General features: G+C 39.0%; 1 protein-coding gene across 1 annotated transcript in view; it reads right to left on the bottom strand.

Moving 5' to 3' along the window:
* The window catches only part of LOC146307411 (uncharacterized), a 130,185-nt gene that overhangs the window by 40,170 nt on the left and 65,029 nt on the right, over positions 1-24,986 (bottom strand). The window contains exons 11-21 of the mRNA XM_084710395.1: positions 22,948-23,127; positions 14,413-14,496; positions 13,875-14,042; positions 13,617-13,700; positions 12,287-12,442; positions 8,349-8,579; positions 7,948-8,178; positions 5,374-5,475; positions 3,747-3,823; positions 3,274-3,418; positions 849-1,083 (exon numbers count right to left, since the gene is read on the bottom strand). Coding sequence (XP_084566521.1) covers positions 849-1,083; positions 3,274-3,418; positions 3,747-3,823; positions 5,374-5,475; positions 7,948-8,178; positions 8,349-8,579; positions 12,287-12,442; positions 13,617-13,700; positions 13,875-14,042; positions 14,413-14,496; positions 22,948-23,127 — 1,693 coding nt within the window. The remainder of the gene's footprint in view (positions 1-848; positions 1,084-3,273; positions 3,419-3,746; positions 3,824-5,373; positions 5,476-7,947; positions 8,179-8,348; positions 8,580-12,286; positions 12,443-13,616; positions 13,701-13,874; positions 14,043-14,412; positions 14,497-22,947; positions 23,128-24,986) is intronic.

Here is a 24,986-nt window from a genome sequence, read left to right as displayed (position 1 = left end):
GGTCAGCATGTCTATAGTTTGGAGAAACAGAAAGGGGCACCAGCGCCTGCTGTGGACAGGGTCAGCAAAAAGTATTTTAGCCACTTGAAAAAGGTCCACCTAAAAAAACAATCAATATCAGTTTAAGTGTTCATTATATTTAGAACACTTTCATTGCTTTACTTTGTTGTACAATAGCCTTTTCTGACGGGAAACCACCTTATATAAGCCTAATATCATTTTCTCCAAACCAACCAAACTCCATACATTTAATCAGTAATTTTACCTTGCAGAAGACACATTAGTTGCTGATCTACTACAGCCTTTATCTGTTAGTTTTTTGTGTTATGGTGTGACTTTGGTGAATCCAAAATATCCTTTTAAAACACTTAAGTTACACAGTAACACAACCAAACTAAGCCATAGAGGCAGCGGTAGATCAGCAACTCATGTTCGGCTAGGTAAAATTACTAATTTCACCTGTGAAGTTTGGTTGGTCTGGAGAGAATGATATTTGGCTTATACAAGTCTGGTTTTCCATTAAAAAAGGCTGTCTGACAGCAAAGTAAAGTAGTGAAAATGTTCTAAATATAGCATACACTTACACTGAAATTGATTTTTCTTTAAAAAGTTAAAATATTTTTTGCTGCTGACCCTGTCCACAGCGGTTCATTGCTTAGCCTTCCATGCTGTTGCCCCTTCTCTGCTCCTTCAAACTGGTGAACAGCATCTACTGTAGCTAATAAACTGACTAATCGATAAGTACCTCATACAACACAACTTCAAAAAAATCTGAGCTATCCCTTTAACAGTTATTTGCTGATGGATAAATGGATGAAATGATGGATTACTGATGGACTGATTGCTACCTGCCACTCGGTGCTTGCTGTGCAGTTCCTCCAGCTCTTGGCTTAACTGCCCGATGTGACTGGTCAGACTCTGTTTCTGTTTGACGACACTCCTCATCTCCTCCTCCTTTTTCTGTAACTCCCCCCGAAGCTTCTGCACCTCTCCAATCTGCACACACACTTCGCCGCTCCTTCTCGCCACCTCTTGTCTGGCCTCCTTCAGCTCCTCCTCTGACTGTCTGAGTGCCACATGTACCTGCAGCATAAGTAAAGGGTCGAGAGGAACAGTGAATAAGTGACTGTATGTTGTGTTTGTGGCCCTGTTCAGATCGGGTATCTTGCTAGATTGTGTCAGGAATGCACTTCACACTTGAAGCCTCAAATGTGGATTGAGTGACCACTTACTATTTGATTTTGGTTCTCTCTACATATGCTTTTATCCATGGGAAACCTTGGCTGAAACTTTAAAATAACAATAATAATAATAATAAAGCATATTTGCCTTGGCCACAGAGCTAGAGAAATAAAGGTACTGGACTTTAAAATCATGCCTGAGCTGTTTGGCATAGGCAAATCAATTGTGTTAGGGGGTTTGGAGGGCATACAGCTCTGCATATTGCAGATTATTAGAACGTCCTTCACAGACTGCAGTCACAGATGGATTTATGTTTACATGTAACATACTGTACATTCTGGGTGAGTTTGCACCTATATTAAGAGTTGTCTACTTGTTGTCCGTTCACAAAAGAGGCTTTTTAGAGCTTGTTCTAAACAATGCTCTTTGTATGTGTCTGTGAAAAAGAGTACATTTGCAAAACTGAATTAATCTTCCTAAATTATGGGGGTGGTTCGTTTTGATTAAAGGTCCACTGTGTAAGATTAACAGAGATATACTGGCAGAATAAGGCAGAAATACAATATAATATTCACAGACCAGTATGTTTTCGTTAAAGGTTACAGGGTGGGTTTGTGCGTTTCAGTTTAGTTTTTTTATTTGAAATGTTTTTTGTTGAGCTTTTATTCGTTTTAGTTTTTTTACTACGATATGGGTCATATTTGTTAGAGCCAAAATTTAAGAAGTTCACAATAGGTATTATAATACAAACACAACACTTTGTGAAGGCAATTAATAAATTGTGGACTAATCTAGTCATGCAGACATCACAGTCTCAGTAAACACACGTACCAATGCCTCTTCTGGCTTGTTGTGTTGGCAAATTCGATCAAACTGACAAAGACATTTGCTGTTTTTTTTTTTTATTTCATTTTAGTTGTGTTTTTTGTATAGTTTAAGTTCCGTAAGTACACAACACTATTTCAGTTTTCATTTTTTCTTAAGTCTAGCTTTTACTTTTATTTCAGTTAACTCAAATGTTTTTAAATAGTTTTAGTTTTCAGTTTAGTTTCATTTCTAGATAAAGACCTTGGTTCACACAAGATGACTTTAGTGCAAAATCTGAACAATGCCCAAGTCTGAGCTCATTTGCAAAAACAGAGATCCCCAATTTAGATCAGTTATCCTAAATCATGATGGTGGGTTGTTTTGATTAAAGTAAAAAATGGTGTTTATCTCGTTTTGCTATTTTTACTCTCAATTTTGTTCTGCTCCCATTTTTCACGACTTGAAGAAAAATAACTTATTTCTGTGCACACAAAAGGCTTATTTCTGTTACATTTTGAGGGAATATATACTGTATATACTGTAACCTTCACGACATGTGTCCTTACACTCCTTACATGACACACACTCATTATGTGATATTCCACTGGGAACTAGGCTGGATTAATGGACAAGACCTGACAGCATGAGAGACTGTACTACTGTGTGTGTGTGTGTGTGCGTGTTTGTGAGAATAATAAAACGTGTGTGTGCATGTATATGATCTTGGTAAGCATGACATGTCTATCACTTGTATGTGCCAGAGGACGCACAAATTAATGTGTAAAATCAAATGTTCCCACTCCCTCCTACGTATACATGACTACTCACACACACACACACACACACACACACACAAAAATGATGTGTCTATGACTGCCAGCAATGTTGGCACTCTGCCAGGCTACAGTCACCACTTTGAGTAATTTGAATATTTAGTGTCCCATTGAGCTCTTAATTGGAGTCAATTTCACCAGCCTTGGCACGTTTGGTGCTTTAATTAATGGCGAGGCAATTTGTTTCTGCCAGGCAATCACAAGACAATCACATGAGTGGTGGGTGTGTGTGGAGCCTGTGGAAGTGGAGGTGGGTTGAGTACTCCTCTTTGGGAACTTGAATCGAATCTTACGACACTCATGTTCCTAGCCTGGGGTGCATGCATACAGTGGGCAACATTTCAGGACGATAGATGGGGTCTGAATTAAAAGATAGAGGGCAAAAAGGTCAAAATAATATGGCTGTCTCTAAATTAGAGGACGGGTCAGCAGATGCGCATTACTTTAATACCTTTTGGGCGTCCGCCAGCTCAAGCTCTAAACGTGTAACTTCCTTTTTCAGACGTAGCACTTCCTCTTCCAGCTGGCTTCGGTTGCTCATGTGTGTGTGGTGGGATGCAACAAGAGTTTGCTTCAGACTCACTTTTTCCTGGGATCTATGGGATGAAGAGCAAAGAGCGACTAGTCCAAACTGTTGAGTCAGGAACGCAGAGTAACAATGAATAGAAATCTACAACAAGAAAAAGCTAAAATAAAACACATAACCGATTAGCTAAGTAATAATAATAAAAAGATTTTAACAGATTATGTTAAAATTTCCGTGTAACATTTAGTGTGCTACTGTGTGCCACTTGGCAAGCAGACTGTTAAGAGAATGAAAGCGAGTGGTGGGTGGAGGCGGACGGGAAGGGCATGAGAGGAGAGACAAGGACAGGAACCAGGATCAGCAGAGGAGAATGAGAGTTTTATAGACTCGGTTATTACTGTCTCTCCAGCTCTGACTTCATCTGAAGAATAGCCTTTTCACACTCTGCAAGGCGCTCAACCTGCTCAGTACAGCGCTGAAAAACACACACATGCAGATACACACACACACACACACACAAAGAAAAAAATGTGGGTGTTGGAATGTGGCTTCATTTTTTTGTCAATGTAAATATAAAATTAAATTTAAGTCGAACTCTGTATTCAGATGTAACTGTGTTCTTTTTGAACAGAATGTCAACAATATTTCATCTTTAAATCTTCACTCTGAATGTAACTGTAAGTACAAGAGGACAACTGGCAGTGGATTTTTGAAGGTTGATATATTGACAATAACTTGGAGCCGGAAAAAGCTGACAGCCAATAACCCAATTTCACCCCTGATTACCTCTACCCCATGACCAAAAATTAACCACTGATGGAGATGATGAATCTCTGATTAGAAACTTTATAACTGCTGAAATAAACATGGAAGTAAAAATAGTTATCAGGAGCTAATCACATGCACACAGATATTTTCAGCAAAAGTGGCCATCGAATGATCAGACAGTAGTTGTGCTAGGTTTGCACGTACACCTAGCCAAATTCTAACAACCATGCTTTCTAGCAAAACAGAGACAGCATGCTTTACTGCGTGCAGTGGATCAGTCATCTTTAGTTTAATCCCTGAACAGGGTTGGGTAGTAATCGAATACATTATTTTTAGTCTTTATCATTACAAAGTCTTTGCTTTATATATGTGTGTGTGAGTGTGTGTTTTATTGTTTTTATTGTGTGAAGCACTTTCTGTTGCACTCGGTTTGCATGAAAAGTGCTATATAAATAAAGTTTGATTGACTGATTGATGTAATCTGGATTAGGCAATCAGATTATATAAAAAAAAGTGAATATAATCAGCCCAGATTACATGTGAAAAATGAGTTATTAGATTTTAGTTATATTGTTACATATAACTTCATTACATTTATGATTACACCTTTAAAATGTTCAAAATTTTAAAATGATTAATTATTATAACCAATTGTCTAACAACTCATAAAAGGCATGTCTGATTTACGTTATTCCTCTAAGGTTGCCAGTTTTGTGAATGGTGACTTAACCTAACATTTGTTTTACATTAAAAAATGGAAAAATATCATTTTGAGTGAGTGCGCCTCTTGCATCACAAGAGAAGGTGACATTAATTATAAACAGCAGCAACAAAAACTGCATTACACATGTTGAAGAATACACACAGTACACATGTAGCTTGTGCCAGTACTGTTTCTACAAGAGTAATTTGATTTAACCAGCTGTAGACTGTGGATATGCAAACATATTTCTGGAACTCAGATTTTTGTGGCTGCGTCCATTTTGGTAGTATGTAATATTTCAAATATATATATAATATATATATATATAAATATATAATACATGCTATGAAAGTTGTATTCAGTACCTGACTACATTTCAAAACTAACTATACAACATACTATAACTAACAACCTAATCATGCTCATAATTTACAAATAGACCTGTGTTATATAAAGTTTTATTTTGATTTTTTTTTCTTTTTTCTTTAGTGTGGTGATAATATTCACACTCTGGGTAATCTTAATGTATATAATAGTACAGTCTGCGACCTTACCTTCTGCAGCTGCTGTCTGTGTTTCAGCAGGCTGAGGTGCTCCTCGTCAGAATGAGAATGACTCTGCTGATACAGCCGTAGGTCACACTCCAACATCAGTTTCTACAAAGTAGAGAGAGCAAGAGAAATAGGTAAGATAGAAAAAAGTTAATATTATCTGTCTTTTGGTAGACAGATTTCAGTCAGTCATACACTGGAAATGTAAACTCCAAAATACAAATAACAACTCATCTAAAACAGAAACGAAAAAAGCCACAGACAGGAAGATTTTAAATGAATTACATTTCAACAGATTATATGCATTTTGTCTCACTAATAAATAACAATGACACTGATGTGCCATTAAGGAAACACATCATTACATATTACACTCATTTGTGAATTGATTTGTTGCACCGCAGAGCGCAGAGACACTTGGCCTTGATGTGCCTCTGAGCACACTTGACAAACTCCAACACAGCGGGCATAACATTAACAAGTAAATCTAGAGTCAGAAACTACACCAGGAAACAGCACCTAAAAATCACAGCATTGCTCCTTTAATTAAAAGCCCACGTAGCTCATTGTGTTCTCTAAATGTGTCACTACCCTCAATCTCAGTCGATTAGCTGCTGCCCTTTATATAGGCAAATTATGTAACTAATTCAAAAGCAGACATCTTTGTAGGAAAGGAGAGAAATTTTACTTTACGTAATAGTGAAATATTACAGAGTCAGAATATAAATGGGCTAGAATAGAGATAGCATTAAGATACTAAACTCAAGCTACTGTGTAAGTTTCTGAATGTTTTTCTTATGCTATGACTTGTGCACTGATTTTATATTCATTCTTGAAAATTTGACAAGTATTTCACTTCTTTTTCAATTTAGACTTTCTTGTAAACAGGTACTGAACATTAATGATTTTTGGGTTAGCTGAGCCCATCAGTGGCACGAGGTAGAGAATTAGCAGGACGTGAAGCTCCATAAGAACTCCTAACCTCTTGATAGGCGCCTCACAATCAAAGTCATTAGCCAGTGTAATAAAGGGTCTGAGATACAGCCATTCTTCAACAGCCTAACTCTTTTATAACCAACAGATTAAAGTTGATTGGATTAAAATGACATTCTGCCCGTCTGACCTTGGCGGCAGCAGTTAAGTTCATCCAAATTAAATTTCTCCGTAATAAAGATGATTCATTTGTTGCCTGACGTAGTAAATATAAAACAGAAAGAAAAAGGAGAAAAGATTAAGTGACACACGCCAGTGCACACGTGCACAAACGCACACTTGTACACACACACATGGGTACAATGACACATGCACGCAGAAGAGTGTACCCATGCATGTGCTCACACAACGTTAATGGAGCTGACAAGCACCTTGACGTGTACGCAAGAACACAGAGACACTTCAAACACTGACGTATGTACTCCAGATCTTCTTGTTGGGAACTCAGGTGAGGTCAGATGAAAACTGCAGCCTTAAAAAATTCATATAACCATTATGAGGACTGAAACAATATCTGTTTATTATTTTTGAAGGACAATACAGGGTTTCTAAGGCTGTCAACAAGTTAGATTTAAGACTTTTTAAAACCCTTTTCAGACCCTTGTGAATGTAATTTAATACATACTTCATGCCCATACTGGCAAAAAACAACATGCACAGTTTGCATCAGTGTTTATTCAGTGATCAGAAATAAAGATTGCCTACATGCCCTGGGAAAGTCAGATACGACATTGGGCTAGTAAATCTAGCAACTGACTTGCCCAATCAGACAACTCATAAAAAATAAGTAAATTCTAAACTATTTTGATAACTGAATTGTTGCAAATAAGCCAGAGAATGCAGTTTTAAGCCTCTAAAACATAGATTTGCTGCTCTTATCTGTATATTATCATATTTAACAGTGTATCTTTGGGTTTAGAACTAACAAAACAAGGTATATAAAGACATCACCTTGGGCTTTGTGAAACTGCGATGGACATTTTTAACTGTTTTCTGACTTTTTTTTAGATGTTGCAGCCCTAGATTAAACATGACAATTAACTAAAGTCCTTGTTGTTCTTTGATATCAGCAAATAAATAAAACAATTTTATATGGGTAAGTAAAAAATCAATTGCGGGAAAGTAAATTTCAGATCCACTTGCTGACTGAACAAGTGAAAAAAAAAAAAAAACATTAATGTTGAACCCTGTGTATTGGTTCAGTGGTTTCATTCTGTGGTTGTTACAGTAACGACAAATATATTTTTCCCCCCAAACACACATAAAAGCAAGACTGAAGTTGAATACAACTTAAGTATTTAAATTTTTTAGGTCTGTGAAAATTTTATTACGACATTTAAATTGGATTTCTGGCTTTTTAAGACTTTTCAAGGACCTGCAGAAACCCTGTAATATGTTTCCACTGACCCTAACACTAACCCTCATCTCCCAAGCAGCCTAACGGATTGCTAAAATTAAGAGTGACAAAACTGTGATCTCTAGTGGTCATAACTGAGAGAAACAAATTTAGGATGACCACAGAGGGATAAAGGACAACACGAGGGCTGTATTTTGTGTTTACACACTGTAAGTGCTTGTCCTGACCTGCTGTTTGAGTGTGTCGACCTGCTCCTGCAGGGATTCAATCAGGCCTTTAAGATGGTCCAGTTTTTGCTTACTCTCCCTCAGAAGATTCTGATTGGCCTGAAGCTCATCCGTCAGCTGGTCAAGAGCCTCCTGTGAGTTCTCCCATTGGACTACTTTGTCCTGGTACCGTTGCGCCATCTCAGCCAGCTCGTCCTTCACCGAACAAGTCGCTAATTGGGACTCTATTAACTGAGTAAGGCAATTGCAGAATGTTAGACTGTGGTTTCCCTCAGAACAGAAGTCACCTAACACAAAAATTGCAGACAATGTATGTAGAATAGAGACAAAGCTGATAAAATCTCTGAGCAAGCAGTGTGCAATGCTGGTAAGATACTGCATGACTATGAACTAAGTTCTACCTGTTGCTGTGAGTACTGTAGTTCCTCTTCCAAAAGTTCCACCTGCCCTTGCACCCTATGCACCTTCTCTATAGCTGCTGTGTACTTTTGTTTAAAAATGGCTGCTGTTTCTTTTTGCCCCTGGGCTTGCAAACTGGCATCTTTCAGCTCCTCCTTGGCTCCCTTAAGCTGCTGATGAAGAAGTTCCTTCTCGACCTCCTGCTTCTTTAGCCTCCCCTCAAATGTCTCGACCTGTAAAGTCAAATGAAGCACAAACGTTGATGAGAATAAACCGTTGCTCTTTATTTAAGTGGAACAACTGTAGCCTGGAGGTTTGATAGAGTGACCAAAACACTGAGAGTTGAATCCCCTTGTGTATAGGTGCTCTTGAGAAACTGCCAAGTGTGAAAGTGTGACGTGGTTCTTGACTTGCAGTACTTGCTCTTATCTTTCTATATATTTTCTCACACTGTGTTTACTGTTATTTGCCACTATACCAAGACACATTCCTTCCATGTAAAAACCTACTTGGCAATGAACCTGATTCTGGATACTGATTGAATACACTGCAAGTTATTGACAAATGAGGTATAAGAAAGCCTTGAAGGGACAGGGTGGTCGACACGGCCCCAGTTTTGAGAAGCAGTCACTGAAAAAAGCTCCACCTAAAAAAAAGTCAATATCAGTTTAATGTACGCATATTTAAAATTTTTCACTGTTTTATTTTGCCATCAGACAGCCTTTTAAACTACTGTTATAAAAGCCAAAATATCACTTTCTTCAAACCAGAGGTGTCCATAGGCAAAATCAGTCATTCTACCATGCAGAACACAGAAGATGCAGGTCTACTGATGCACAAAACTGTACATTTGTTTGTGTTATTGTATTTAAAAAGTATAGCTCGGATTCACTGAAGTCACACACACACATTATCAGATTGTGGCAGCAGTAGACCAGCAACTCCAGTGTCCTGTGAGGCAAAATTAACAGATTTTGCTGATATAGTTCGGTTAGTTTGGAGAGAGCAATATTTGGCTTGTATATAACAGTGATTCGCTGTCAGAAAAGGCTGTCTAGTCAGTAAGTAAAACAGTGAACATTTTCTAAATATATAAACTAATATTGATTTTTTAGGTGGACCTTTTGTAAGTAGCTAAAAAACCTTTTGTTGCTGACCCTGTCCACAGCAGTTCATTGCTCAGCTTCTGTGCTGGTTTCTCTTGCTTATTCTACAAACTGGGGGCATGCTGACAGGCATCTACTGTAGCTAACACACTGACTATTGATAATACCTCATACAACCCCACATCAAATAATCAGACCTGTCCCTTTCATGGTGTAAACATAAAGAAGAATTAATATTCTTAGAGAAATGCTAAAACTATTATAGCAACAGCCATCATTGTTATAATCATAATGCTACAAAATCAAACAGTGAAACAGGATACTTGACATGATAATTCATCATAGTTCAGTGTAATATTCTGTGCAGCTCTACAGTAACCTCACTCATAATGAAAGGGGAACCCAGGAAGTGAAACCAAGCTTAATCCCGGTGTTACACAAGGAATCCTACCGTAGCTCACCTTTCAAGCAGAGAGGTTGAGAAAGTTAAACCCGCTCTAACACTCAGCTTGAGTTCATCCACGTTAATCCCGCTGTAATCTGGATCAGAACATGAGGGTTTACAACTAATGACAGCCAACTAGTTAGATTTCAGTGGTTCACCGCAGCTTGGTTTAACCAGGGATTAGCTGGGCCCATCTAGGACTAACACCAGGGTAGGAGGCAGCATGACTGAGTTGAAAAACTTGCTCATGCAAAGGAAGAAAGAGACACAAACCAGAGCAGAGGAGAGGAGAGGATGGAGGAGCACCATCAACTTTCATTCTCTACTTTAGAGTCAAAAACTGAACAACCTGTGTAGGTGTATGCGTGTGTGGGGACTGTTTAAAACCATTGACTCAGCCCATGTACACTCAATTTTACTCGAGTGTGATGGCGAATATTTTAGCCAAGGTTATCCGAGGTAACAGCTTGAAAGGCACATTTTGGATTATTTGATGTGGGGTTGTTGGAGGTACCAATAGTCAGTGTATTAGCTACAGTAGATGCTGGTCAGCGCGGCTCCAGTTTGGAGAAGCAGAGAGGGGCGCTGGCATGGGAGTTCAGCAATGAACTGCTGTGGACGGGGTCAGCAACAAAACGTGTTTATAACCACTTAAAAAATCAATATCAGCTTAAGTGTACGCTATATTTAGAATATTTACACCTCTTTGCTTTATGACAACACTTTTAAAGGGAAACTACTGTTACATAAGTCAAGTATCACTCTCTCCAAACCAACCAAAACTCCATAGGTGAAATCAATAATTTTGCTTTGCACAACACAGGAGTTGCAGGTCTACTGCTGCCTCAATATTTTAATTTGTTTGTGTTATTGTGCGATGTCTGTCTTTTAAAATGATATTTCAAATACACTGAAGTCATACACAATGACACAAAAAAGCTAACAGAAAGGCAGCAGTAGACAGCAGCCATAACCATGTTCTGCAAAGTAAAATTACTGATTTTGTCTATGGAGTTTGGTTGGCTTGGAGAGAGCGATACTTGAGTTCTATTACTGCAGTTTGCCATCAGAAAAGGCTGTCTGACGGCCAAGTTAAGAGGTGAAAATATTCTAAATATAACATACACTTAAACAGATATTGATTTTTTTTTTAGGTGGCCCTTTTTTCAGAGGCTAAAATACCTGCTGCAGACCCTGTCTCAAGCAGTTTATTGCTTAGCTTCTGTGCTGGTGCCCCTCTCTGCTTCTCCCAAATGGAGGCATGCCAACCAACATCTACTGTAGCTAATACACTGCATACTACTACCTCATACAACCCCACATCAAGTAATCCTTACCACCCCTTTAAAGTCACACTATCAAACACATACAGAAACAATATAAAGAAAAGTGTCACATGCCAACTTTACCTATTATGACTGTATATGTTCTTTGCTCCCTGTCATAGTATTTTTCCCTTTAATGTATTCACTACACTACAGTCCAAACACTAATGGCGGATTTAGCATTTCTTTCTGTCGCTGGATGAAAGGCCTCATAACAAGGCTTAATGGGAACACCATGGCTTTCTTGTGACCATAATCAGGAGCTTGTGCTTTGGGGGAAACAAACAACCCTCATTAAATATGATGGAAAACACATCGCTTTGACCCTCATTTGGCCTGCTGTTTGAGTATTCATGTCTGTCACATGACTACCCAAGTTGACCCTTGGTTGATAATAACTTTATTCTCCTATTCTTTTCTCTCTTTTTTTTTAATCTCTTGGTCTATCTTTTTTCTCTCTGTATTCACGTTTGGGTCCAATTGGATGTGAGAGGTTGACAAACAGAGGGGTCATCTTGTCTTGTTTGTTAATTCCGATGATGTAGATGGGAATATATGTGAGTTGACTGCAAAATAAAGCATGTCTACTGCAAACGGGTCAGCTTGTTGTTCCTGGCAGAAGACTGAGTACTTGATTGTCCGCTGTGATTTAGATCACTCGCACTCAGATGGATAAATGCATCTGATTTTTTCTTTTTTTTATGCTGTCCACTGGATTATCACCATAGATTGCTTCACTGTAGGAGCGTGGCTCAGCTGATTGACAACTGAACAAGTAAAAGACTTCTCTGCAGCGGTGTGCTGCTGACTTAAACTGTCCTTGAGCTGCATGACCTCTGACTCCCGATACTTCAGAGCTCTCTGTATTCAGCTGAGTTCAGAATTGTTCTGCTTCAATCGGCTGTGAAGCAGGACGCTCCGCTGTTCCGCATCAATCTTGTGAGCCTGTTTTACAGCTTCCAGGTCACAGTTCACCTGATCTATAGATTTCACCAGAGATTTCACCTGTCGGGGGAGGTGGAGTTGAGCGCAGGTGAAGAGGAGAGGTGAGGATTCTTCCTTACCTGTTGCTGACTAATGTGGAGCTGCTGTAGTTCTTTCTCCGTTTTGTCTTTAAGGCGCTTGATATCGCTGACCTTTTTGCTTAACTGACAGGCCTCTTCTTGGTGTCCTCTGACCTCGTGTTTCAAGTGTCTTACCTCACCCTCCAGTGCCACCACCTGAGCAAGAAGAAAGAGAAAGAGAGGGAAAACTGAAAGGGACGGAAATGGAATAACTTTATGTAGGAATACAAAGCACACACAGACGGACAGAAAAGACAGCGAGGGGGCGGCAGCAGCCTAAAAGTGAGGGAATCGGGCTTGAGTCAGAGAGTTTCCGAGTTTAGTCTCAGGACCAGCTGGGAAAATGTGGGCACAGCAGACATGAATGAGTAACGATTCCCCTTTCCTTAGCTCCGACTTTCGAGGAGCCTTTGAGCAAGGTGCTACGCCTCCCACTGCTCTAATGCAGCTGCTTGGTAGCCAACTGTTAGTAGAAGACTGTTGCAGGTTTGGGCACTTCCCTCGAGTGGATGTGTGCAACTCTGTGGGTGTAAAACAGGTTGTTGTTGGGAAAAAAGACACGAGGGTGCTCACTCAACCTAGCCTCGGCATATGAAAGGAAAAAAAAAAAGACAGGTTTGAAACCCTTATAGCACTACCTAGAACTGAATTTAAGCCCTGAGACAAATTTGAAACCCAAAAAAAGAAACACATCTGAAAAACCCAAAGTATTTCTCAAGAAACATAGCTGAGAGATGTTAAAACTGCAACATCAGTATGATCTTTGATAAGTTGTATTTTGTTCAGCAAAATATGTCAAAATTGCAATATCATAACTGGAAAACACACTCAAATCACACACAGATAAACAGAAAAAAAAATCAGAAAAACAAACTATTTCTCATGGAATACAGCTGAGAGATGCTAAATTTGCAATATTACAAGGAACAAGTTTGATCTTATGTAATTTGTACTTCAGTCCAGAGAAATCTGTCAAAAGTGCAACATTATAACCTGAAAGTTCACTCAAATAACACACAGATAATCACAAGACAGACAATAAGAAATAGATTTGGAAAAGCTCAGATAAGGACATAAATTAGGGCTGCAATGTCTGACGTTGATGTCCTCAGATGTCTTGTTTTGTCCACAACCAAAAGATATCCAAAGAAAAATCCAAACAAAGCAGAAAATATTCACACTTTCAAAGCTGTAGCTTATATTCTTTAAAAATGACTCAAACCAATTAATCAATTATCAGCATAGTTGGCAATTAATATAATAGTTGACAGCTAATCGATTAATTGTTGAATTTTTAACATAAATAGATACTGTATACAAACCACCAGACCTGCTTCTGTGTCCTCTGATGCTTTTGTTCAGCTGTTTTCATTTCAGCTCTTAACTGGAGAATTAACTCATCTCTGCTTCGAACCTAAACACAGAAGACACAGTTCAAAGTAAATCCCATAAAACCGCATGTGTTAGCGTTTTAGCCCATTCCTCAAATTAAACATTCGGTTAACAACATGAGGTTTTGCTGCATAGCTCTGCCCTACGCATGCACAAAGACACAAACACGTGCACACAGAGACACAGATAGATGGACCTCCAGGTGCAAGGTGTGGAGTTTCTCATGGCTCAGAGCCAAATCAGCCTCCAGTCTCTCTTTGGTCTGGTCGAGGTGGACACACTCTCTGCACCGGTCCTCCATCTTGGCTCTCAGCTCATCCCTCTCCTCGCACAGTTTCTCCGAGGCCGTCTCCCTTCGGAGCAACTGAGAGGTGCGCAATAAAACAGAGCAACTCAATCAGTGCTATAATATTCACACAACACACACATCAAGACAATGAAAAACATTTCAATAAACTTCAAATAACACCCTAATGAATAACAGAAATAAAATGATATTAATTTTAGCACCACAAAACCCACATTATAAACTTTATCTAATATACAATGCACTAAAATAGCAATTAAACTAATTTAGATTCAATTTCCATCTTCAAAAAATGACTATATTTATTAATAATTGAAACGACAATCATTCTGTTTGCCAAATTAACATTAATATGAATCACAAGTGTTAAAAAATGAATAGTAGTAGTAGTAGTAGTAGTAGTAGTAGCCTTTGTCATTGTTTCTACCTCATTCTGACATTCAGAGTGCTGCTTCTTACTCTCTGTGAGCTCCTTCACCAGCGCACACATCTTAATTTCCCTCTTCTGAATCTGGAAAACAAAAACATAATGTATTTCTCCCGCTTCACGGATGTTTGACATTGCTTTTCTTTAATTATAAAAAACACGGGTACTTTTTTTTGATGATACTTGGACAAAGTAACACTATGTTGAGGATCGTATCTCCTTGACTCATCAAGCTTTATCTCAGGAAACAGGGAAACGTGGGTCACTGTTTACAAAACTTGAGATAAAATATTCCAGTCTTGTTTTCATATTTGTGTTGAAGGTAACGGAGGTGGAGGTGGAGGTGGTGGGTGGATGACGGTGCGTACAGAGAAACGGTTGTGTATGCTTCTCCTGAGCATACAGTATGTCTTGTGTTTCACTGTTTCCTTGGTGACCTTCCCTAATTACCCACTTCAGTTCTATGCCAAATCTGTGTGTATATGCGTGTGTGTGTGTTTGTACATGTCTGCACGTGCTTTCATGTGGGTGTGATTCCTCACAAGTTTGCTCAGGAAATGTTTTTGACTTTTTTCTCTCCTCTGTTTGTGTTCGCATAGTCTGTATCTCATCAAGGTTTCTCCCTGTTTGAGGTTGGTCGGGTTTCTGTTCTAATGTGCTGTAAACCTTGAGCTGAATATGTTTGTACGGTGTTTTGGAATATTTTTGTTTTGTTTCATCATTTTTGATTTTTACGTCTGACAGCTTTCTTTTTTTAAGGATGATCAGGTTTTTCGTTAAGGCGAATGTAGGTAATGTATTTTAGAAGTGTTTTTTTTTAAACTTTACAGCAAACAATATATCAAATGCTCTGGCGAAAAACAAAAAAGAATAGAGGAAAAATCTGTTGCAGGTCTGTAATACTCATCCAATCATTTCATTCAGCCCAAATAAAATGACTGGACGGCCAATCTGCCTGTTTACCTTGGTACCCGCCTACATGCACAAACTCTGTCCATGCACACATTGTGCATGACCAAGTCTTTGCTAGGCCACTTCATTACTAAAGCAAACTAGTTGCAAAATGGCAGAGGAAGCTCAGCCAAAATACTAACATGCTAGCTTGACAACTGTGAGTACTAACAATAGCCCTGCTTGTTTATGTTTATTATGATAAAGTTGGGTAAGTGGCTTTGGAGGGGGGCCTGAAGGGATGGATGTGATTTTTTCAGTTGGATACATTCAACATCCAGCCTACTCTTGTTGGTTTCCCCAACATTATCAACTAGATTTTAGCTTTTAAGAGTTGATGGGAGAACTAATTAATCTCCAAAAAAAACGACCAGGGCTTTAGTCTTGTGACACCAGACAACTGACCTTCCTATGTCTCGCCCCTTTTTGCTCTGTGATCCAATAACAGTTGAGTAAGCTCGGTCAAATTTCCCCCTCCAAGTTTACTATTATTATCTACATGTGAGCCAGGCTTGCCTATGTTGACAAGAAAACGATATTTTTACAAGAGACCTGTAAAAGCCATATATAAAGACTTATATAGTCTAAGTTAGCTAATGTCAGCAAAACCTTTACTAACTATCTAGCCAACAATTGATGTAGATTAGCTAGCTAGTAAGAACTGTTACTGGATCCTTTGCCCCCGTTCTCCTCTGTAGTAAGGTAACCCTAAAGACTTTGGATTGGTTCAACAATGGGGGACTTTTTTAAAGGGACAGTCCACCTCAAAGTGAAAAATACATATTTTCCTCTTACCGGTGGTGCTATTTATCTGTGTAAGTAGTTTTGGTGTGAGTTCCTGAGTTTTGGAGATGTCAGAGAAAGTAGTTCCAGTAGGGTCTACCATAGAAAGAAAAAAAAAATCCTACATCAAACTGCTGGTGGTGCGGGTCATGGTTTTTGGAAAGAGACACTGGTGTTTGATTTTTCAAATGGGCCTTTTTGGTGCTTTGAGCACCACAAGCCAAGTTCCAAAACTCAGCAACTCACACCAAAACATCTAGAAGGATAAAAAACACTACAGGTAAGAGGAAACGCATGTATTTTTGATCTGGGGGGTTCTAACATTGAAATCTGGAATATTGTCTTCAGTCTGAATAACATGGGGTTAAGACCTGACAGTCTTGTCTTACTCCACAATATAAAAAAGATGATAATAATAATAATAATAATAATAATAATAATAATAATAATAATAATAATAATAATAATAATAAAGAAATTGTACTTTTCAGTCTAATTCACGCAGCACATTTATTATTGGTATACATATTTGATGCAGACTGTCCACTTTTTGTTTATGCCAATGCATAACCATCCAAACTGAGTCAACTGCTTTCTCTGTCCCTCCATCCCTCCCCACCTCCACTCCGTCCTGCATGATCCAGGGATTGTTTTGACCAGAGTTGAGGGCTCGTTTGTAACTGTCCAGGGGGATTGATGGAGTTAACTTGGCTCTTTGACCCCTCACCTCTGGCTGTCAGCGGCCAGGCTCGCTAAACACACTAAACCTGAGCTATGGCAAGAAGAGGAAAAAAAAAACACTACATACACACTGGCAAGCACATAGCAACTAAATCACAAATGAGCGGCCGCTCATGTAAACACTCACAGACTTACATACAAAGAGGCAGCACGGAGGACAGGAATATTACAGGTTGTGTTTTGCATTCCATGGACATCAAATAAAATAGAACAAACACATTTTTGCATATAAAAAATGACCAGAGCATTTATTGTTGCTACAATTGCGAGTCATTTCACTTACCCACAGCAAACACAACACTTACTTCCTGCCAATTTCTGAATCTTAGCTTGATTCATCTTTGAGTGTGCGTGTGTGTGTGTGCGTGAATTCCCAATGTGAGCATGTGATAGGCAGAATGGATGTTGATAAACACCGGAGGATGTCGTGTCAAAACAGACAACTTGTCAAAACGACACACTAACTAGGTCAATCACAAAGTTTAAGGAGAAACTTTGGAGTGGAGCTTTGGTTTATGCATATCTCTACGTGGATGTCTATGTGCGTGTGTGATAAGCTTCTGAACGAATCTGCAGGAGGGGACCTCCAATATCGAAGGTATTTTTAAATCAATGAGCTCTTAAGTGTATCTCAGTCTCAATGTGTTCACAGATACGCACGCACACAACACTCAGCGCAGATAGAATCCCTACTGACAGGCAATGACAAGATAAAGAGAGGGAGAAAAAAAAGGGGGAGAGGACGACAGGAGGGGGAGAAATAATATTTGAACAGTTGGGGGTAGGGGGGTTGGCGACAGGGGAGGGTGGGGATGAAAGGGAGAAGTGGCAAGGCAAGAAAAGTAATGAGCAATAAGCGAGATCAAGAGAGAAAGCAGGGAGAGAGAAAAACCAGTAAGCTATTCTGATGGTTGTAAAGCATTGTGAGCAGGACGGATGTTTGTCCAAGTCAAACCTTGAAGGTTTGAACAACCTTCCACAATACTGCCTACCTTCAACTGTAACACTCCTTCTGTCATCTTTTCATTCTCGTCTGTTTTCACACTCACCCAGCTTCCTTTGTCCATTTGGAATAATATGCATTTTGAATTCCTTTACTCAATACGCTTTATAGAGGAACTATGAATGCATGTAACTAAAATGGAAGATGCCTTTGTTTGTGTATATGTCTGTCCATCGATTTTCTCAAAAATCGTTCATCCAATCGACTTCGCACTTGGTGGGTGTATTGCTGCGGAGTCAAGGAAGTATAGTCTCAAGTGTGAGCTCTTGAGAGCTACAGGACATATTTATTAGTAGTGTGCTACTACCACCAGAAGTACATACTGTGTAGTGTTTTGAAAGGGGACCCCTTTTAACTGTTACACTGGCAAACGGCATGCTGGGTACAGCTCACTCTCCATCGTGTAACAAAGTCTTGTATGTTTGCCATTTTGTTGTACTCCAGATACAGTTTGCCTACTTGCTTCTAGGAACAACACACCCTGTTCTGTCAAGGGATGTAAAATATGCTATGGCACCCAAATGATGTGTACACTCTTGCATTACAAGGGTATGCAACTATGTCATGACAGGTGTGATACTCAGGACCCAAGACATGGAAACGTGAACTTGCAACAGCAACAACTGGAGGCCAAGCAACCATCCCATTTCGAACAGGCATGGGCAGCTGAAGTCCCACTGGGGAAGCTGGAGACAAACTATGCTGGAACACTAAGTAGAGTTGGGTATTGGTACCTAAACAACCCAGGATCAAGTAGTATCAAAACTTTCCAGTCAAACAATACCTGCCTGTATCTAGAAAATATGGCTATTTGCACTGTTTTGCTCAGGGTGGCTATGGCTCAGGTAGTAGAACAGGTCATCAGCGGTCCAATCCCCACCTCTCCCTGGCCACATGTTGACGTGTGTCACTAAACTCCACTGGGTAATGGGAAGGGTTGCCTTAGGAAGGTTAAACAATACCAAGCCGTAGCGTTTAGAAGGGATAAAACATCACAAACTGACCAAACAATAACAAATTTGGTTTTCTTACTGCATCTTATAAGCACATGGGAGTGAAAATGAGCAACACAAGAAGCTCTCCTGCTACAACAAAATGAAACAAAAATGCTCAGTACTTCCAGAGCTAGTTTTAAGTCATTGATCAGATCCTACTGGAGTATTTTAAAAATGTTTGTGACGGGTTAGACAGATCCATCAGATAAAACACCCTTAACCTTCACATTACAATACTGCTTTGTTGTAAAGAAGCTGTTCAACCTCCCCAAACAAAACTAAGATGTAGTAACCAAATGTCATGGCAACAACTGTCCCAAATATTAAAACCACTCTCAGTCAACTTTCCCTCCTCCCTACATCCTAAAACCCCTCTTCCCTTTTCTATATTTCTCACACTAAATCAATCCATCTGTCTAACTCTTTTTCTCCCTCCTGTGTACATCTATGACTTGAAAAATTAAAAAAGCAGCCTCCAGAGAACCATGTGTGTGTCTTTTTGTTCTGAGAAGATGAATCAGATCCTCTCTGAGACAAAGCCCCTTGTCATGTTAATGGCTTCACTACTTTTGGAGTTCCTCAGTGGGGGACTTTGGGGCAGTATAACACTTAAACCACATGTTAAAACTACAGCAACATCTGGCCATTTGCATGATGATGATGATGATGATGTGTGAGCTGGTGAGATGGAGAGAACTACTAATAGAGATGGAGAGCAAGTCAAAAGGGATGCAGATAAATAAAGGATAAGGGATTAAAAAGACATTAAGGAGGATTTTGTGCTTAAAAGTATTATTTTTTTTGCAAAGAAGTGCAAACATCTGCTTTTATTTAGTGTATTTCCAATGTAATTTTTGTTGTGTTCTACAAAAAACATTCAACAGCTCATAAAAACTGGACTGTAGATACTCTGCACATCAAAATCAGTCTTTGGTAAAGTATTATTTCAACAGCCAATGACAGAACAAAATTGAAAAAATAGACGTATTTTCATTGATTTCTAAAATATAATAATAAAAAAAAACTTCCAACAGTAAAGTACACACTAAATCATAAAATATATATTTAGGATAACCATTTTAATTTAACATTGTTTATAAAAAATGCAAGCTTCCTTCCTATCCGAGCCTACGTGGAGAAATCAATTGACCATTCCTAAGTCCCGCCCCTTTTTGCTCTGTGCTCTGTGTAAGTTATAGCAATAATGGCTCATAGAAAAGGCAGCATTACCTTGATTAAATTAGATTTCTCTGGGTTTGGCCATTGTTGGAAACATTTGGAATAATGTAACTACACAACTCAACAAAATGTATAATTTAGGTCTAGTGTTTTTAGAAATTTTAAGGCAGAAATGTTACATATTCTAGCTTTCAGTAGACCCTCACAGGATTAATCTTTCAAATAAAGAAATGTCTGCCCATGCCCACAGATACAGGCATTGAGTGGTCAGGTGGATTGCTTCCATAACGCCCAGGGCTCAAGTCAGACCGGAGCTTCCTCTCCTCTACTCCATCCTGCTTCCCAGGGGTTTCAGAGAATCGGATTTAAACAAAAGTAAGTGGACTACTCACTCTCCACAGAAAAGGCAAACTGCTTCCCTATTCTTCTGAGCAATGAAATCTAAGTGAGAGGAGGAGAGAGTAAGAGGGAGGGTGAATCAGCACATACATTTCAGATGAAGAAGAGCGTGTTGACAGTATTTGTTCAGCTGTGCTAATGTTAGGACATTCAGAGCAGCGGTGGAAAATACTTAACACAAAGTTCTCTCAGTTTCACTTACATTCAAGTGGGAGAAGGCACACTCACCCTCTTTTTACACACACCCACTACTACCAACCGTCCATACAATGATGGACTGAAGTGTGCATAAGTGAATGCAAAGCTATGAGTGTGTGTGTCCACATGTGGGTGTGTGTGTGTGTGTGTGAGAGAGGGACAGCTTGTAATAGATCAGAGGAAGAACAGTTTGGGTGCACAAAGCAGGGCCAGATGTGGAGCAGAAACCAGATCCCTGGACAGAGTGTAATGGTCCATCCACTGATTTAACCAATCCGAACATGAAAGACAGAACATCGCATACACACACACACACACACACACACACACACACACTGCACATACAGTCCAGCTGATAGAGGTGGAAAGTAACAAAGTACCAATTCTTTGTTACTCTACTTAAGTAGAGTTTTCAGGTAACTGTGCTTTATTTTTCTGACGTTCTATGTTTTACTCGTTACATTTTAACAGAAATATCTGTACTCTTGACTCCTTACATTTTCAAAACACGCTTGTTACTTTAGTTTTAACATATTTGAAGGAGTTATTGTTTATTTTTATTTGGCATCATTGTGAGCCACCTCACCAGCATCAAGTCTGATTTCAGCCTGAATAGATGGGACAATAACACAGGAGGCAGTTCCTTGGTGTATCACCATCAGTGCATATCATGCATGACAAACGTAACAATACGAAACAGACAAGAGACGGTATGAAAGCCAATTTCTGCCAGTAAAAGAAACAAAAATCCACATAGTAAGGCATAGTTCTGTGCTAAAAAGTCATAATTATGAGATAAAAAGTCTAAATTATGGGTTAATAAGTTGAATTTATGACTAGACAGGGCATGGAAGCACATTTCTGTCAGTAAATGAAACAAATGTCACAATGGTAAGTCATAATTAAGAGTTAAAACAAATCAAAATTGTGAGATAAAAAGTCAAGTTTATGAGCTGAAATTTTGAAATCATGAGTTAGAAAGTCAAAATTATAAGTTAAAGTCAAAATTGTGAGATGAAAAGTTCTTCAGAGGGCTATTTTTTATTTCGAATATATTTCAGAGCCTGTATGTTTTTTTACTTTTACTTCAGTAAAGAAGTTGAATCAATACTTCTACTTTTACCAGTCTTTTTTTACACAAGTATCCATACTTCTACTGCACAAACATTTGAGCAAACTCACACAGTTGTACAGTGTTTGATTACAGCTTATCCCACAAGACTTGTGAGACAGCTTTCTCCATTAAACAGAATGACAACTGAATTAATGTTCACTCCTCCAGAGTGAATTACAAGAGGTCAAAAATATACTCCAAAATTTTTAATTAAAATGTGTTATTTTACCAAAGCTGTCACATAATATGAGCTATAGAGCAGGCAGCCTTTTTAAATGTGCACTCTGTAAACTGAGAGACTGTTGTAACAATTGCTTTAGTGATAGCCAACAAAATCCTGACCTTAACCCGAGCCCTAAAAACATTCTAAAATGAGTATTGTCTGTGAAGAGGTTTGCCAATGAAAAGGACTGGACGTCATGTGCTGCTTTACAAATCCAAGCCCTTGAAATCCACCAATGGCTTACTGAAAAGTATCTTTCCATCTTGGTTAATTGAAGGTTAAATACAAACCACTAAGCACTAACATACAGTTTTGGTATATCACAGAGAATGAAAAAAGTCTATAAGGCAATGAAGTATATGAACGTGATTTTTGAGTTCGAGTCCTAGCTGGGAGAAAAAAAAATCTCATTGCAGCAGAATATTCAAAATTTTTGTCAAGTCTGCCTTCGTCAAAAGTGTGTGTTTTTAATAAGGCTCTAAATATCAGAACATCCCATTACCCATTATCTAAAACCTTATTATCAGGCCCATTGTAGAAATAGACAATGCCTGTCACAGTGAATATTACATTTGAAAATTGAATATTTAAATGAATCCCTCACCTGCACGACCCTTCTTATCAGCCCCATTGTAGGAAAAGACAATGCATTACATTAAAGTGAATATTACATTTCATCTCCATCCTGTAGAAATTGCGTACTTTCAGTTTAACCATTTTTTTCCTGACATTGTCCACTTTGTGTAGAACATGTGTCCTGACCTTGTGAGCAAGCGAACTCGCTGATAATGTATCAATGTCGACAATACATTGCCAACAACAGAGAAGTCACGCGCACTTGTGTCCGTTTAAGTGTTACAATAACATGGCAAAGCTGGATGAGCGTGTTTTTGAAAGAATTTCTACAATTTAGTATTAGGATGAAGACCTTGAGGAGGAAACCAATCACCTTCTTTTCAGCTGTGTGACGCACGTGTGTCAGTTCCTGCTGCAGACGCTCCATCTCCTTGTGGGAATGGTGCGACTCGTCCTGGATCTGCTGCCTCTGCTGTCTTTCTGTGTCCAGGATGGTTTTGGTCTGATCCAGAGTTTCAGTGACGTCGCTCAACATTTGCTCACTTGTTTTTAACTGAGAGATGGAAATAAAGGGGAGAGAGATGTGGAATAAGTGGAGTAGGGTCTGGTTTCTCCAAAGGCTAAGAGGGGGACAGCCACTGGGAAGCTGCGGAGAAGAATGAGTGAACCATCAACGTACAAGCAGGAGAAGAGAGAGATGAAAGTAGAATTTAGGGACGTTTGCCTCCGCTCTGTCTCCACAGCAGTGAAAAGGGACATCATAAAGGCTTTGTATCAGGCTGGGGAACCCTACAGTGACTGCTTTGACTCAGGACCAATAAAACTGCTTGACTACACATCATAAAGTCGCAGGTCACTCTAACTGTAGACTACTGTGTCTTGAACTTTGGGTTAAGGCTCACAGAGAGCTTCCCAGCATGAGACAAGAGAAACAATATGCTTTTATTATTACGGGTGCTTGCAAAACTCTCAACTTCCTTAATGCAACTTCCTCACACTTGATGTTTAGTTGGGCTACTGCACTATTCTACATGTACATCCACCAAAATAATGGTGCTAGTCTCATGTACACATGCATAGAGCTGTGTGATATTATTACACAACAAAAGAGAAACATCTACTGCTTCATGTAATGTTCTATCATTCCTTTCGTTGTGTCACAAATGATACTCTTTACTCTTTAAAGCAAAAAGTTTTGGACAACCCTTTGCGTTCTTTTACATGAAAAGTCTAACACAGAACAAAAAACTGTACTTTACAAATTAAAATATTTAACGTTCATATTTTAGATTTTGCTATGTGCTTTACTGCAAATTCGAGAAGATTTTCCAACAGTTCACTCTCAAGCAATATTAAGTTGCTTATTTTGCACAGACTGTTTTTTTTTTCCTCATTCAACCTGCTGCAAAACAAGCAAGTTATTTGTGCAAGTCAACTCAGACAGAATAGGCACAGACAGTATAGTGTGGATGTGGATATTGTCTTGGAGGTGTGCTGAAGCAAGTCCATTCATAAGGCGTCCATTAAGCTTAACTACAAAGTCATGACATGAGTAAATAACTTTTATTTGTCTAGTATATGATATGAGATTTTTATTATAACGTGCACACATATACATATACACCTGGCTATCAGAGCTGAAATAGGTATTGGTGTAAGATGTACATCTACTATCATTCACTCCTTGTGTTGGTTTGGATTCTGCATAAACAACCTTTAGATCAAAAATAGGCTACTTAAACTGTGAGACTAACAAAATGCAAAGTGAGCGCCAGCACTTGAAGATGAAATTGTTGAAATGAACACAGTTAAACTATTGCCACCTCCAAAACACACCAATGATGTCAGTAAGGTAATATGGAAATTAAGTTAGGGTTAGAAAAGTAAGGGCATAAAAGTCGGCATCTAAGAGAGCATTTCAAGTGTTCCCCAAGTCAAGTGACTAACACACTTTTACATTGAATACACTTCATTTAGTTGGCTGGCAGGCACCCGCGCCACTAAAACTCTGGTAATGAATGACTTGGTTTGGTCAAGGACACAGTAAATGGGTTAATTTAAGCCTAAAACACATCACTGCCACGCACCACTCCGATACACCTAGAGGGGCGAGAGGAGGCAGGGGTGAAGGAAGAAGGAGAGAGAAAGAAATACAGTGGGAGTGAGACAGAGAGAATACCGAGAAAGAGAGAAAAAAGGACAACAAGAGAAACCTAAAGGCCATTCCATTCATCACGCGTATGACTCTTTAATGTTGCCATACATTACCATTGGCTCTCATTGGGGTGAGGGATGACGGAGACTGGACGACAGAGATGGGAGAGAAAAATGAAAGACAAGAGAGAAAGAAAGGATGATGTGAGAGAAAAATAATGAATGGACAAAAGAAGGAAACAAAGTAACATTTAACCC

This window comes from Lutjanus erythropterus, chromosome 21 (genome assembly GCF_056507025.1).
Source record: "Lutjanus erythropterus isolate fLutEry1 chromosome 21, fLutEry1.hap2, whole genome shotgun sequence".
In the NCBI taxonomy this organism is placed as follows: Eukaryota; Metazoa; Chordata; class Actinopteri; order Lutjaniformes; family Lutjanidae; genus Lutjanus; species Lutjanus erythropterus.
This window is presented reverse-complemented; position numbering and strand designations above follow the sequence as displayed.